A 17,152-nucleotide genomic window follows, 5' to 3' on the forward strand; every position below is an offset into this window, starting at 1 on the left:
GATTTCTTTACAACAGACGCAGTCCTGCATCTCATTTTTCTTGGGTATCAACACTTTAGTGTCAAAGATTGCTTTTCCTTCCTCCCATAATCCCTGTGTATGATAGGCAAAGTGGATTGATGCCAGCACAACAACTGGGGAAGACCTTACTGGTGCTGGCTGTTTCACATGGAAGATGGGAAAGATGGGAAAGGGCAAAACACAGAAAATCCAGGAAGCCACACTGAAGTTTCTCACATTTTACCATAGCAAACATAATCCTATAACGTCTGCACCTCTATCTTCTGTGTACATACAGTATAACCGGTCCTACAGTGAAAGCCCTGCTTGTTCAGGTACCCTTAGCTGGAGGAGTCTGAAGACTTATTCCCTACCATTAGTACCCAGGGTTGTGGGGGAGGAAGCGAGCAGGCTGCTCACGATCCATGATCATGGCTGTGCAATCCCATCACTTAAACAGGGTCTCTTTTGCCTCAATTTTTCTGTTCAGATGTTTAAAAGTAACTTTATGTATAGTAATGACCTAAAGCATTGAATTATTTTATTGTATTTACGTTTATTCATTAATTGTTACATTTATTCATTAGTAAATTTTGTAAATATTGGTGGCTCTGTCACGTCATTTATTGGACCCTTTCTGTGATATAAAGCTATGTTGTGATTTACTGTAAGTAAACTAAGCAGACCTTAAACAAAAGAGCAGAACTCTTCCCCTCTGTTTGCTGAAGGATATTTTTGCACTAAAATCTCCATTGGCCTGGCATGTCCTTCGAAACCCAGTAGCTGGGACAATGTACACAGGCAAATAAGATCTGATAACAGATAAAGAACATTATGATAATGGACCTCGTGTTTCAAGTTCGTCTCTTGCTAGTACTGCAACAGTAAGAGCCATTTAGCCATTTTTCTCTTTTTCCTTCATTCTGGGATTTCTTATTTTTTTTGGTGCACAAGAATTTTCTTAAATGGTATCTTTTTCTTTATTTTTCTTTTTTTGCTTTTTTTTTCTTTTTTTGCTTTTTTTTTTATGTTATTAACATGATATATTTTATATATATTAACATGATATATTTTGTTTGATACGGTGGGTTATTATCCTGTATCGCACCACCAGGCTTTAAGAAAAATGCACCAGGCATTATTCTGACGGCCAAGACTATAGACACAAAAGATAAGGGGAAAACACATCACGATCCCGAAAGACCATTTGCCACTGTGCTGAGTGTGGGTGTAATATTGAGGGCAGCCAGATCTGCGCATGTCACAGTCCTCTTACCTTGTTGACAGCTTTCTACCCTGGCCAGCTGATGAACGAGATACACGCGTTACTGCGTACGCCTGACAGACATCTCAGCAAGGGGCTCTTACTTTTGGTGCTGCAGCTGTACAACTACTGCTTTCTTTCACAGCAGGGTTTCTTCATGGGCAGTTCTGTCTTCAAGTCCTGGAGGGATCACTTTAAGGACATTTGCCCATTAGTTAAAAAGCAGCACCCTCTCTTTCTAATAACCAGAATCACCTAATCAGAATAAAACTGGAAAGCACAGTGTCTGTGCAAGGGAGAAAAAATGAACTTGTGTAGTGACCTGCTGAGGATATCCATGCCCTATTTAATCTATTTGGACTCTTTCATAATCATTACTGGAATACTGTTCACCTGGGATTATTTTACTACCTATGAGGAAGCTGTTCTTAACCCCTTGTTCACCTAAATATCCTATACATCCCACTGCTAACATAAAGAAACATCTCTTTCACCAGCACACAGTCCTGCACTGTGTTGGTGGTAACCAGCCTTCATTATACTCATTTGGAGCTCCTTGCCACAGCCAATTTCTGGTGCTACAGCATCACTCAGTTGAACCAGTAAATTTAACGATGGGTAATACCATTTTGAATCTGTCATAATGCAACCGCCAATGGAGTGCAATGATGTCAACAGCTACTACAGAAAATGAAGTCACTAGGAGAAGAAAGAAGGTTTAAGGAGGGACAGGCAGGACTGTGACATTAAGCAGGTATCTCCCTCTCTGTCCCCTCTCCCTCTTCTTCACGCCATACTGAGTTCAGAGGGTGTCACGGGTCTAATAGCCCAAACACATCTCTATCATCCTGTCACTGAGATCTCATAAGTGTTGCTCCTCTACTGTGGGTGCAGAATTTAAATATCACACGCTACTGGTGCTTTTTTATACTAATGCAAGCCCGTTTTCCTACTCCTCTTTCGCTGGCCTTTAGATATTAGTTTAGCACTTGCCTTGCCACCTTGTCTCTCTGAGGCTCTGTTACCTCCGCGCTGTTGTCTCTGCAATACGCACTGTGGGTACGTCTTTTATATAACTCTCCTAAAAGCCTTTTGCCCCAGAAGCTAAACTGAAATACTCATTTGAATGACAAGCCGCTCTGCTGAATTAAGAAGTCTTTCTGTGGAAAAGTTGAGAAGAAGGGTTGTGTAATATGAAGTTGTTATTTCTGTCTTATTTAATGACTTGAAGTTATAAAATGGTATCTCTGTTGCAAATCTTCTTAGAGGCGATAACTATTCATAAAGTAATACTATAAATTTTATAACACTGCTGGATTATATCTACAAAACTGTTCCTCTGAAAAATGATAAGGACATTAATTACAAGAAAACAGTTTTTTTATAAGTTTTTTACCAGACAACTCATAAAGCTGGGATACTGACAGCACAGCTCTAATTCTCTTAAATTCTATTCAGTTTAAAAAAAAAAAAGCACACTACGGAAAACCTATCACTTCCTGCTGTCAGATTTTATGAGGATGGATAAAACTGCTTAAAAACTTGCCAAGGATGAAGATGAATGTTTCAAAGAAAAGGTTGAATCACTCATAAATTTAAAAAAAAAACTTCTGTGGCTTTTATCACAAAACAACCCATAAATGGTTCTAACTCTTTGTCCAGTAAATAGTGCTGGTGGAAGGTGGGGAGTGTTTGCCTGTACTGAGCATCCCGAGTGTGGCGGGAACATTAATACCTGTGTGCAGCCCTGATTGGATCTAAGCTTGGAGGTAGACTTTCCAAGTGCCGTATTGGAGCAGAACACCAGTGCTCACCTTTCTCCTTTCATGAATGCCTATTTTACTCTTTTGTGCCGAGTAAATTCGTGCATTTGAAATCTGAAGTCTGTTTAACAGTCCCTTCATGTCCGTTCCAGACACTGGATATTACTTTTGCCACTGGTGGAGCTGCTACTTGTTGACATTGCAGCTGTGCTAGTAAGATGTGGTCAAGAGTCCAGGCTTCAGTGAAAACAGGGTCTCGTGCAGAAGGAGTTACTGTCTGATGTCTTGACTTCTGCGTGTTACCCATGTAGGGACCAGGGAAGGTGCAGGAGCCTTCCCACGTGCTCTGCGATACAGGAGCAAAGTTTAAGGCAGGCAGCGAATGATCAAAATAGAACAACATACCGATAAAGGTCACTTACCTCAGTTACACTATGACTAACTTAAAATAGTTAGGGCTAGCTCTGAACAACTCGTGAAGTTTTACAATAAGACAAATTAAGCTTATTTTTTATCCTTCAGTTATTCGACCTTTGGGATTTAAAGGTGCTCTTTATAGTCATTAACATCAGTGTCTTTTAGAGGGGAAAAAATCCCTATCAGATTCTTCTGCAATTCTCTAACTGTAACTGAAATATCACGTTCACCATAAACCAGCAGAAACCTGCAATGCTCTAATGAGATACGTACACCTTTAGTGCAACTTTGCAAATGTCAGTACTGTCAAGAAAGTCCATTGTGAAAACAGGGAGGGGGAATTACCCTGAGAAATTTGTGACATTTTGTTTGGTTTCAGTTTTCAGTCACTTCTGACTACTTGCGGTCAGAGTGTTGCATGCAGAAAGGTGAGCAGAAGGGGTTTAAAATTCTGTGTGTGGGACAGTGTCACGGGAGCTCGTAATTCTCCAGCCACCAACAACCAAGAAACAGAAGCAACACGTGGATCTGCGTGATGCTCTGCCTGGCTTCGTTAGTCATGTTCTCAGAGAGGATTTATTGCTTGAGATGCAACGCCATACTGTCTCAGCATCTAAGCCCTGAGCTGGTATTTCTGCTTGAGCAGCGTCAGCCCATTCGAAATGTGCTTCTGGCTCTTTGTGCCGTGCTCCGTTGTGCAGTATAGGCATGGTCTGCGACACAGTCCTGCCCTCCGCACTGCCAGAGGTCCTGTCCTTGAGGTCACCTCCTTTCAGGTAGGAGTAGCATCATCCCGGTTCAGTAAAGCACTGAGTCCAGGATTTTCTCCCCAGAGCTCAGTGAGGCTTAGCATGACGCAGAGATGTGCTTATACCTGGCAGATTTCAGGATCCGTGATTTTTAACGTTGCTTCAATTACCTGAAGCGGAGGATGAAGAATATATCATCTAAGTAGAAGGTGCCAATGACAAGAAAATGCAAGGAAAAAGAAAACACTGAATTAATCTACTAGAAGTATTACAGATGCTTTACTAAACTCCACTCAGAATCACAGGTGTGGGTGTGCGGTCTTAGACTCTGAATTTTGTTTTTAAGAAAATTATTTTCATATTCCTTTGAATGGTTAACGTTGCCTGTCTTTCATTTATCTCTGCAGTGATGGCTGGGCAGACAGGTACGATGTGACAGAAGGGTATCAGCGTGAAGCTGTCGGTGGAATAACGATCAAGCTCCAGTCTCCTGATGTGAAATGGTTTGACGATTACTACCTACAGCTTCGGCCAGAAACCAATCACCGAAATCCATGGTTTCAGGAATTTTGGCAGCACAGGTTCCAGTGCCGGTTGGAAGGGTTTCCTCAAGAGAACCCTAAATACAACAAGACTTGCACAAGTAAGTGAATTTATTTCTTCTAGTGTATAAACCAGCATGACTGAATGTCTGGTGTAAACGGTTCATGTTGGAGTGATGCAGCCTGGTCTGGTGGAAGAGTGAGTGGTGTTGGAAGGAAAGAGGCTTGAGTCACCATCCTGGCTCTTTCCAAAATGATGACAACCACAATTTTAAAAGTATTCAGATCTCTAAAGAAACAAACAGCTAGCGAATCAGTACCTAACGCCTCTCTATACTTGAAAAACTTGATTCTACCTTACCTTCATAGGCATCAAAATGCTTTCAAATGCTGTAATCCAAAATTCAATGCTTCTTTTCTGGAACAGGGTTAATCATATTGGTTTACTTCACAGGAACAATGAGACAGCTAATATACTAAAAGTTATCTGAAGTCCATCTGGTAATGATGACTATTTGTGTACTTCAGGTAGAAGACTAGCTGGCTTGAAAGATTTCATTAGGTTTCCTTTCAGCCATGAGTCATTTCTGGAAATGCTACTTTAAGCTGATCTTTTTCATTAAATTGTACTGATTTAAGAAAAAACTGCCACAACATTTTGTCATTTTTGCAAAACAGTGGCAAAACCATTTTTTCCCAGAAAAATGTAGTGTGTTTTTCTGGTTTCGTTGGAGTGATTCCAGAGGAGGGCCACAAAGGTGATCTGAGGGCTGGAGCCCCTCTGCTGTGAGGACAGCCTGAGAGAGCTGGGGTTGTTCAGCCTGGAGAAGAGAAGGCTGCGGGGAGACCTTATAGCGGCCTTCCAGTCCCTAAAGGGGATCTACAGGAAAGACGGGGACGGACCCCTTATCAGGAGGTGTAGTGATGAGACAAGGGGTAGTGGTTTTAAACTGAAAGAGGGGAGATTTAGATTAGATATTAGGAAGAAATTTTTTACAGTGAGGGTGGTGAGACACTGGAACAGGTTGCCCAGGGAAGCTGTCAATGCCCCATCCCTGGAGGGGTTCAAGGCCAGGCTGGACGGGGCTTTGAGCAGCCTGGTCTGGTGGGAGGTGTCCCTGCCCAGGGCAGGGGGGTTGGAACTGGATGGTCTTTAAGGTTCCTTCCAACCCAAACCATTCTATGATTTTTTTATTACTTCTGTTATTTACTCTTTATTTCATGAGATGCCAAGCAGTACCAAGACAATGGGCATCGTGTCGATGACAGGCCATAAGGTGGTGCCAGTCTGGACATTAGCCCAACCACAGCTCTAAGTCCCAAGGGACCTTTCCTCCTAAAAATGTCGATATCTTCCACACACCCATGAGAACAAGAAATAGCTTTAAGGATCAAAGTCTTGGATTTACGTAACAAAAACCCCCACCTAAGTCCCACTTAACATCCTTCAATTTGTACAAGGTTGCAGAGGAAGTTTGTGCCTGAGCTGGAAATTGAATCTGGGAATCTCAAAATCTCAGTGTGCACCTTCAACATTCAACTGACTTTTCTCCGTTATTTTTATTTTGCTACCCTTCCAACACAGCCTGACACAGGTTTTATTTGCACTATTGACAGCTACTGCATATTGAGCAGTAAACTTCATTGATTTCCCCATAATAATGTAGATCTCTTTCCTGAGATGTCAGTACAGTGGGCATGGCTGGATACAGGCTAATAAAGACCTGGTTTCTATCACTGGGCTGTGTTAGCAATGACATTTCAACTTGACTTTTCTAGGTTTCTTTTTTTACTTACTTTTTACCAACACTGGGAGAATCTAATTTCTGTTTTATATGAAAGATTGCGAACAGTGAAACGTAGTTGCCTACAGAGTCTTTTATAGTGCCTAAATTACAATTCACCGCTGAAAAAAAATTATCTCAGGGATGCAGGGAGATGTTATTTTCAACATGAAGTCACCCAGTCATGGATATGAGACAACTTAATCATAAAGCTTGAACAGCTCAGTTTGAACAGCGCGCATCGGTGGACAGTTTCCCACAAAGAGATCCTGAATGAGCCACAGCTCAAATAGGTTCCTAAAACCTGGGGATGTCAAACACATGAAGAAACGTGCAAGAATCACAATCTGCTGATTTGCAAATCAAGAACAGAGAAAAGGACTAATTTCCCAAATAGATTCTTCTAATTACTTTTCCCTCAGCTTTATTGTTGTATTCAGTGCTGGGCCATGATGGCTATAGTAAAAGAAAGAAAACTAGATTATAATAGTTTTAATTGTTTCTTATTGCTGCGGGGCAGAAAATGTTAATTCAGTTGTGGCGTTCCCCAGATTAACAACACTACGCGCAGCAATCAATTAAAACTGCCCATTTAATCCATGTTTTCACATGGGAAGCTGTTAGTCATCATGTTACTCAGTTTTAGAGGTTTGATTTTGATCTAGACCATCTGTCAAAATTCATGTGAAGGAAAGGTTTGCCAGAAAGATGACATGCAGGTTTATTTAATGACAATTTTTTGTGTCATAAGTGCTAAGGCACCTGTGCTGTTTTTCTCATAATAGCCCCCAAACTAGGCAAGGGTGCATGGCAAAGTGAAGAAATATTGTGGATTTACCAGCAGGAAAGACACAAATGTATTCTCTGAGAATTACAGGAGTGAGAGATTTTGATGTTGGGAGTTCAACCTCAAAATTAACATGAATTTTTGAGACTGTCGTGGTATTTTTTCTTTCTATCTCATTTACTATCTTCCACATGACTTTGAAAATCACGTCTTTATATCAATTCCTACATTGATATTTGGTTTCTTAACTTCAGGCACTCAAAAGTTTTGAGTCTTGAATTCCCTCGTTTCGGACTTCACAATTGTAAAGATGCCCTCAGTGGTTGCAAGCATTTCATAGACTGTCCTGATAGTTTCTGCACATGATGAATATATTAGTGCTGCTTCAGATTTATCCTGATGAGAAAACAGGGCTGTGCCCTTTAGTTTATCTAACTGGTTACATTAGTAACCTCCAGCAGCGGATAAAGGTGTTTCTCAGGATTCCAATTAAAGAGATTGCATTTATTGAGAAATGCTGGAGACAAATAAAAATCTATTTCTGCATCAAAAGACATGCCATTCTTTACTTTTTGGGATAATGGTAAAAAGATAAGCATAAAGCTGATTGGTGTTGATAGATGAGGTCATTGTTAAATGGAGGTGTCTGTATAGAAAGCAATGACCATTACTTTGGTGGGGAAAAAAAAAAAAAGAATTATTCTCCACAACCTGGTAGTACTATCATGAAAAATTAAACGATAGTTAACAGTATAAACAACTCATTTAAACAGCGAGAAAATATGCACAAGGAGGTATGGCTGAAATCTGAATAGATAATTGACTTCACCTGTGTCCTAGGTACAAACTTAGTTGTTTAAACCTTTGTATTTACTTTGCTAATCCCTGCTTAGTAAAATGGTAGGCTACATTTACTTCGTGACAGAAAATACATGAAGTCATAAGCCAGTGAAGCCAGATCCAGTGACTTTGTGAGGGTTTTTTTCATTCTTTGATATAAGCTACCCATAGAGAATGCCGAGCAGGTATTATGATGAAATGAAGACACAATTTAGTAAGATACGCATAACAAATCTGTGAAATCAGCCAAATAAAGAAAATCTAAAAAACAACCTGAAATATTTTTTTCTCCGTTCATTTCTATCGGGCACTAAAAAGTCTCCATCCCTTCTCATACACTTAGTTCACACCGAGATGAAAATTTTAGCACCAAGCCCACTTTTCGTTTGCAGATTTGAACATAGTTAGTACAAATGGGTGCCACTGCTGTCGCTAAGTACGTTGATTTTCTGCCCAACTGGAGCACTACAGAAAGTGAGATGTTTGCAGACTTATCTGACTTGATTTTCAGTGTAATCAGTTCCGTGCCACAGGAGAGCTGCTGCAAGCCACCTCTGAACGCCAAGAGCCACAGCAAAGAATTTAAAATGCATCTTTAAAAGGAGACATGTAATGGCCTCTGAACACAAGGGATTTTACAAGAATTGGATTTGGCTTCCCCTCTGGCACCAGTCAGATATTTTTTTATTATCTAAAGCCACAACTCAGTGAAGTTCCTAAATAGGTGAGCAAGTTGATCCAGATGAGTAACCCCACTCGACGACCATCTTCAGGCCAGAAAAGGCTAATCCAGTCCTTTGGTATCAATTGCTCTTGGACCTCTGAAGACTGGGGGTGTGTGCTGGCTTTCTTACCGACAGGCGTCTCGTCTCCACCAGAACTCAAATTCCTGGTCCTTTTTCCTCCTAGTGAGAGCGTTTTACAAATGCATCTCAACACAGAGTCGAAACAAAACCCAAGGCAAGCAAAGTATGTTGTGAAACTCTGGCTCAACTGACATTAGTGGAAAAAGTCAAGGCTTCAAAGTCCCCAGGAGCAGAGAAGTATATTTATTACATTTACCCGTCTGTTAAATGAATCTTTTTGCCTCTGCTGCTGATCTTATTTTTCTCATGCTGTGTAAAAGCCACAGGGGCAGATGGAACAGTATTTATTCAGGTGTTACTTAAACACAGAGAAAAACCATAACACACATCCCAAGTGTCTGTGGTGTAAGTGTAAGACAAGAAAGAGCAAATAAATAGAGGCTGATGCTGATGAAGCAGTTTTGAACCTTAGTTTGGCTGGCGGAGGTTACAGACCAGAAAACAGCTGTTAGTTTTGTGTGAAGGCACAATAGAAACAAGAACCTGAAGGAAGGTGATGGGGCACTTGTGCAGGTGCTTACATCAGGGTCCTGACATTAAATATTGTGGTTCAAAGCAGTGAGGTAGAAAACAGAACGGGAAACGATGGAGGCTGGGTGATCACAGACGAAGATCCACCACAGAGAGGAGAGAGAGGGCACCGAAAGTGAGGAAAGCAACTTGTGTCTGACATGCTTGGGAGCAAGGAGGCGGTGGCAGGGTTTCACAGGGAAGAAGAACATACTCGAAGTGATGGACGGGGAAAATGAGATCTGCAGCAGCATTCTGAGGGGGTCTTTGCCGGATGCAGAAATCCAAATATTCCATTCATGATTTAACCATGTGGCTCCTCCAAGACAAAAACACTTTTTCCAAGGGTGTAAAAACTAGCATAGAAGAAGGATGACCAATATATCTCCAAGCAATTAAGAACAGGATTAAGAGTGAAAGAGTTTATTTGCAGAAAATGAGATTTGGGAGATTTGGGATAAAACCGAGAAAAATTTTGCAGCTCAAGGTACAGTAGGGCACATAAAATGCACATGTAAAAATTATCTACCTGTTTGCTGAATCTCATCCAGCTCCAGCTACTTTTAATGAGGTCAAAAGGACCTACAGAAAATCCCAGAGTTTCAGCTGAACAGAAATTTGGTTTAACAAATGGCCCTTTTGGGTTTCCATATAGAACTAAGGAATAAAACATCTTTGCACTGCAACAGGCTAGCAACCTCTTGGCTAAATCTAAGTTCAAGTGCCAAAGTTGGTTTAATCAGAACCCAGCCAATAAAAAAAATAAATGCTGTCAGAACAGAAGGGTATTTTCTGCATTACAAGTAATGTCACATTTAAACCTCATATTCCCCAAAATCACCATTCTTACCTTTTTATTTGTAGATTGCAAATGAAAGCAAAACAAAACAAATTAAGTTAAAATTCATTTGTATTTTTTAAACAGTGAATTAAAGGGCATTTTAGTTCTCCTGAACACATGCTGTCTGTCACTCAGTTTGATACTTGATATATTATGTCATGCTTGGGCACTGGCAAGCTGTCCAGCCCTCCTTTTACGGCTCATGTTTCAGACCTGGAGCTCAAACACCGTTTACCATTACTTTTACAGTGATGCTCGGTCAGGTCCAGAAATTTCCAAAGGCAGATCAGCTGTAAAGCACAGATCCAGATCTGAGTTTTGTAGAATCCTGATGTAATCTGAGCCCGGAGCCTACACAGACATTGCACATCTTTTGTTCAGCGAAACCAGCAGCGTGGCACTGACTGCTATATGCTCGTTATACCTATTTGAAAGACTTTTCGGTATGCATTGATCCTGATTTTAACACGCCTGTAACTCAAACCCTTGTATAACTTCAGTCTTCTCACTGCTGTTACTGAATTCATGAAACTCCTCCAAAATCTGACTACAAAGCTACATCTATTTTTCTTTCACTTTATGCTCCCTGCCTTCCTCCTTTCATATATTCAATATATTTGATGATATACTGTAGTACTTTGATTTTATTCTTTATATTATAATTCCTTTTCTCACTGCCTTTCTGAACCTTTAAAGCTATCTGGAAGAGATTAATATCACTGTACAGGTACCATGTCTATCCAGCCCTAAGAATAAAAGTAAATTGTAATTAAATGTATTCGGATTGTATACATTTCTTATTAGGTGGATGAATTGGAATAGCTGCTGTCATTCTTTTCTTTCAGCAGTTCGACTCCCTGTGTAGATTAAAATATTTCATATAAGTGTGTTTGCAAGTACAGAGAGCTTTATGCCAGCATTTAATGTGCTTTTGCACCTGTAGGCATTGTGTTTTCTTGTAATTTATGACCGAAGAAATTGAATTCTGTAGAAGGTGAAAGGATAGTAATGTTGTTAAGAAAATGGTGTGAAGAAATAGATATCTATTTACTTACGTTCTCCTAGGACTTACCGTCACTGTTACTCTTTTTGCTGATTTTACTGAGCTTGACAACCGAAGCCAGTACCGAGGCATCCAAGGGTCCAGGTCAACCTCTAGGCAAACCTGTAAGAGCTCTGACCACGCCTTGCTCACGTGGGCTTAAACACTTGTAAAGCACCAAAGTCAACTGGAAAAAAATCTTTTGAAAATCCTCTCTGCATTTTAGGCCACTGAATTTAGTCCCTCAGTCATTCTCAAATTTAACGTTTTATTGATAATCACCCCATAAAGTATAACAGTGCTAGTATGGGCTTTCGGTTGTGAAGAGTGAAAGTTAGAATTGGTCAAAAACCTTTGGAGGGGGGATTGCGTTGGAAAATACTTGCTTGTCAAATTTGAAAAATGCTCCATAGCAGCATGTTGATTCAATGACACACACTTCGAAAGAAAAGCATTGAAATGAGTCATTTTTTGTTTTCTCATTTCATTAGCACTGAAGTGTTTTGTTTCAAGTTTATAATTTGCTTTTACATTGTTCCAGTGTTATGCTATGTTTTTTGCCTCAGCATCAAAATGACATTTGCCAGTGTTGCCAAATCTCTTCCCTTTTTCCTCTGAATTTCCTTTTCAGAAAAGATAAAATTCAGTCTAGAGTTTATTTATTTATTTTGAATGGAAAAGGATATTTGAACTACATGAAGTTTCCCATGTAGCAGAAAATAAGTTTGTTCGTTAGTCCAAGAGCCTGTAAGAAATTAAATTAGGGTATAAATAAATAAATAAACGAACTATTGATTTTTAGCAGAAGAATACACCTGGAACCTTACAAATAACGGAGAACTGAAAGTTACTTTTTTTCACATTGCTTTAACAGAATGTTCTGGTGACAGATTTTGGAAAAGCTTCCAAAATGAGTCTTCTTCTGTGTCTTTAAATAATGTTAACTTAATTAGGTATGAACGCTATGCTCAACCTTGGTTCACATATACAGACTTTCCTCCATTTTATAAAACTCCCCTCATTTTTTCACTGAAGAGACACGTTTCTGGGGTGACCGACCTGGTCCCATGCCATCCAGAACATGCAGATGCCGGGAAGGTTACTGATGTGCTCCCAAGGAGCACAACTGTGACAGCGTGGACGCGTGACAGACCTAAGAGGTCCCACACCATAACCTGCAGCAGGCAGGACCCGCTATGTCCTGGCTAGAAAAGGCAGCCTTTTCACCTGATTTTTTTTTTATTTTATTTTATCTTTGCATTCACTAATGCAAAGGAAAAAAAACAAAACAAACAAAAAAAAAACCAAATAACCAGAAATGTTTCCTGGTGGACTTGAACTTCAGCTGTCGCTAACAGAAAGTGAACGTGGGACTATTTGCTAGCAAAACTGGAACTCGTTTCTGCCAACACATTGTCTCTCAAAACAAAAACTAACACAAAGAATTGATGAAGTCTTTAAAGACATATTTATGGAAACTATATGGAAACTAATTCGTGAATTAGTCATAGGGAAACATTATGGGATAGCTGGAGACCATAGGCTATATTTCTGGTTTCCTCTGTGGTGTCCTGTAAGACGTTTTGATCATTGCGAAATTTTAAAATAAAAAAAGTGAAACACTACACATTTCCCTTTATTTCAATGTTAAGCTCATTGAACAGCAAAAAAACCCACTCTACACTTTGAAAAAAATATTGTGTCTCATATTTCATTCTCTTGTTTCTCCCCAGAGAATGAAATAAGAGGGACGTTGCCTGGAATGTAAAGTATTATCACTTTTCTTTTTACCCTTCCTCCATTCTTTAAAATTCAAAGTATTCTCAGCTTTGGAAAAGTTAGAAAGCAGGAAAAGCATATTGAACCATGGTAATTTTGCACTCTGGCACATCCCTGCTTGATGAGGCTTTGTAATGTCACCAGCTGGCAAACAGAAAAAAAATTGTATTTCATCTTCCTTGAGGGTAAAAAATAGCCGAGGCGGGGCGAGGGAGGGGAGGAGACAACTGACAAATTTTACATAAAAAGCACGTAAAATACTGAATTTTGTTGAAGAATGTTTTCTGTTTATTTGCATGCTAAGTAGAGGGGGAAAAAAAACCAGGGAAATTTCATCATTCCCTGCGAGAGATGGTTTGGTTTTGTTTTTCCATCTTTAGGGGAGGTATATATATACGCATCGCCCGCAAAGTGCAGCCCCAGAGCGGCAGAGCGCGGTGAGCCCGGCCCTGACCGGGGTGGCAGGAGCTGGGGTCTGGGGGGAAAGGCTGGAGCGTGGGAACAACCCATCGCCCCCCGTGCCGAGGAGCGGCTCCCCGTGCACCGGGACCGCGAAGGGCCCTTAAGTGCTGCCTTGGCTCCGTGCCCACAAGTGCGCTGATTGCTTTTTAAAATAGATCCAAGAAACGAACCGTTGCCAGCTGGAATCACCTTCTTCATCAAAGAACATGGTTTTTTTCCGTCATCTACATATTTCTGTTCTGGAGATGTGACAAGAGGAAAGAACACATTTGGATGGGGAGTTCAGCTCTGGGCAGTCTCCGCGCCGTCAGTCACGGGTTCAAGGCAGGTTTCAGAGCCAGCCCTCCCCGTATAAACTCCCGGGTTCATGCCAACAGGCTGCCTCAGCTCAGACTGCGCGGCTGTGCCGTGCCCGTACCAGAGCTTGCCTTCGCATGGCCCCAGGACGTGGAAAAATTCATAAATTCGCGAGGTGAATTCACGAGTGCTGAGTAGCACTGCGCGTGGTCGCCCCGCAGAGCCCACATTTGTCCTCTGCCGTGATAGCGCTGCAGCGTCCCAAACTGGGTCACCCCCAGCAGCGGGGGCGGAAAAGGTGCAGGTTACAGTGCGCTGAGTTTATACCATTCTCAGCCTGTTCTTCACCTTTGATATCGTCCTGTAATAAAGCTGGGAACATACAGATGTATCCCGACACACAGAATATACATTTAAGTAGGAAAAAGCGTGGATATTAACCACCTTCTCCAGCGGCAGCAAATTCCTAAGCTGATATTTAATGCATTTAACCATATTGTAGAGGCTCACCTAAATCCTGTATATAGATTCCTAAGTGATCTACAGAATATTTACATACGAATATTTCCCATGAAATCCAGCATGATTTTACTTTCACTTCAGAGATAGCTCGATAGCACTTAGAAACCCAAGCCAGTAACAAGCCCATTGCATTAAGCAGAGGGAAAGAAAGGAAAATAATGAGTAGTAGTCTTCTTCCTGAGGGATATTTAGCCTGAAGTAAGATGGCACACAAAAAGTAGTCGAAAGGAAATATTATTAGACGGGAAACTGAAGGATGGATGGGTTATCGGATTTGTGAAAGAAGGGACAGGATTTGTGTATGTAATAATTTGTAGACATAAATGGCTGTGTGGCTGCAAATCTGGAAGTGTCTCATGATCTCACAGCTTGGAAAATAATAGGATAAGCCCTTATTTACTTATCAAAATTACTTGGACAAGAAAGATAAGGGAATAAACAGAACAGAATTGAAGGATCTGCGCACGTCCTCTAACCACTGAGATTCCCTCGTTTCTTAGAGAATTCCACAATGTTTGATCACTAATGATTGCAAGTACTGTCCCGCTTTCCTCATTAGATATGATTTCACTCACCCTGCGTTCTCCCATTGCCTTGTACACCTTAATTGCAGGAGGCACATTTTTTTATTTCTGCAGTAATTTTCATGATACATGAATACTTATTGGTTCTGAGGTACTGCAGTGCAGTTTACTTTCTATAATCATCTGGACATTATCACCAAATTCCACACAGATTTGTAAAGAGGTTGATATTATTTCAAACAATGTTTACGGGAAAATGAGCTACGTCCTGAAAAAATCGCTCAGTCTTACCACAGAAAAAGCACTTAAGCCTGTCAAAGTTGCAATACGAGTGGACTGGAGAGCTACGAAATGCAGCTTTGTACCTGGCCCACACACACGGTCACCTCCGTACCTCCAATCCCGCTGTCTGCAGCGTCCTGGGAGAGGCGCTGAGTCTGACTGCAAACTCCGTGGGCCAGGAAAGGTTCATAGCTTGGGGGAGATTCACTCTAAACTGGGTGTAGCCTGGTCCTAGGGTTTGAACACCCGTTCGCAGCCGTGGTGCGTTAGGTGCTCTCCTGGGGCATTTTATCTGTTTTAGTGCCATTTGAATGAAATTTGATATGTCGTTTCGAAACCGTGACAACCAGTCCAAAGCGAAGCACAGTGAGCAGGAAGGATTTGGAGATTGGCTTTGAAAGCCCTCCCCGAGCTGAACTGAAACATTCATGTGAACATGTCCTGCTTATCCCTACATGAGAACATTAAATGGCATCACACTAGCTTTTCCCACCCACAGGAAAGCAAAACATTTTCATTTCCTTCCTTGCAAATTTTTCTCATATGGGAAAGTACAAAACGCAGAAAAACAGATCTTTTATAGATATGGGTTTTTTTTACTCTAATAGAAAATAATTCTATTATGATTATTATAAACAAGCATACGGGTTAGAGTTTGTGGATATTTATTCTCTGCCCAGAAATTCTGTTGTAACTCCTCAACTTCTATTATATTTTTTCATTGTTCTTGATTAAGAGTCCGTAAAGTCAATTCCATTGAACATTACTGGCATCATCATCATTAAATTCATCCGTGCCACATCTCCATCTCATGAAGACCCTGTGTCAGGAAAGGTTCTTGACTGAAGACAGCACTCGTGGATGAATTTAAGATCTGTGTTTGAGTTCTAGTAAGAACAATAAGCACTAACACTTGAGTGAACTATGTGTTTAAGGTTACCTAAATCATACCTCTTGCAGACATAGATTTAAAACATTTTTACTTTTTTTTTTTCTGGCTGAGAGACTACCTTTCAGCTCATGTGTTCAGCCTTCCCTTAATACCACTCCTATGTTCACTGAGGTCAATAGCGTTACGCGTATGCTTCAAGTCTGACGTGCCTAAATACTTTGTGAAATGGTTTGGAAACCCCTTCCAGACTTAACTATTTTTTTAATGCTGGCATTTTTTAGGACTGTATTGTAGTATATTATAGGACAAAAATTTTCTTTTGTCTCAAGTTTTTGAGATGTTCCCCTTAACTACAGAGGCCGGAGGTACTGTAAACCGACAGTTGGAGCTGGCAGGTTGGATTTGCCCCTCTATAGCAAAGGGAGGCGGTTAACATCTCGGGGAAATGTTTTCTCCAGCTGCAGGAAGCATATTAAAACTCTCACAACAGCTAATTCCCCCACGACTCCGCTGACGATTGCCAGCAGCTTCTATGAAGAGCGAAGCAGCCTCATTACAAAGCATCAGGTGAACTCAATGAGGTTCAATGTTTAAAGAAAGTCATAATAATAATTCTATAAGCACAAAGCCCAGTGGAGAGTGTTCCTGTAAAAATTATCACATTTTTAAGCAATCCTATGCAATAAAGCAGCCGAAATATTGTTTCATAATAAAGACTATTGCTGATGCAAATCTGATTCATTCTAATGGCTACTGTAATTAACTGCACGGTTTGAGAGCTGTTAATTTTGAAGATGAATAATTGGTTAAACCAAGTTTTGTGTATTGCAATGTAATGCGCTTGTTCAATTTTCCACTTAATTTCAATTAATATGGGTTTTACATGTACTCCACTGTTGCAGTTTTTCTGCCTATTATTTTTAATTAGGAAAAAGCAATACCTTGGTAGAACAGAACAAATGAGCAACACTGTGTGTTGTTTCCAGGGC

The 17,152-nt window shown here is 40.6% G+C and overlaps 1 protein-coding gene across 6 annotated transcripts in view; it reads left to right on the plus strand.

Moving 5' to 3' along the window:
• The window catches only part of GRM5 (glutamate metabotropic receptor 5), a 306,735-nt gene that overhangs the window by 233,230 nt on the left and 56,353 nt on the right, over positions 1-17,152 (plus strand). For all 6 annotated transcript variants that reach the window (XM_063325253.1, XM_063325247.1, XM_063325230.1 and 3 more), the window contains one exon: positions 4,601-4,836. In XM_063325253.1, the coding sequence (XP_063181323.1) occupies positions 4,601-4,836 (236 nt within the window). The remainder of the gene's footprint in view (positions 1-4,600; positions 4,837-17,152) is intronic.

Source organism: Chroicocephalus ridibundus, chromosome 1 (genome assembly GCF_963924245.1).
Source record: "Chroicocephalus ridibundus chromosome 1, bChrRid1.1, whole genome shotgun sequence".
NCBI lineage: Eukaryota > Metazoa > Chordata > Aves > Charadriiformes > Laridae > Chroicocephalus > Chroicocephalus ridibundus.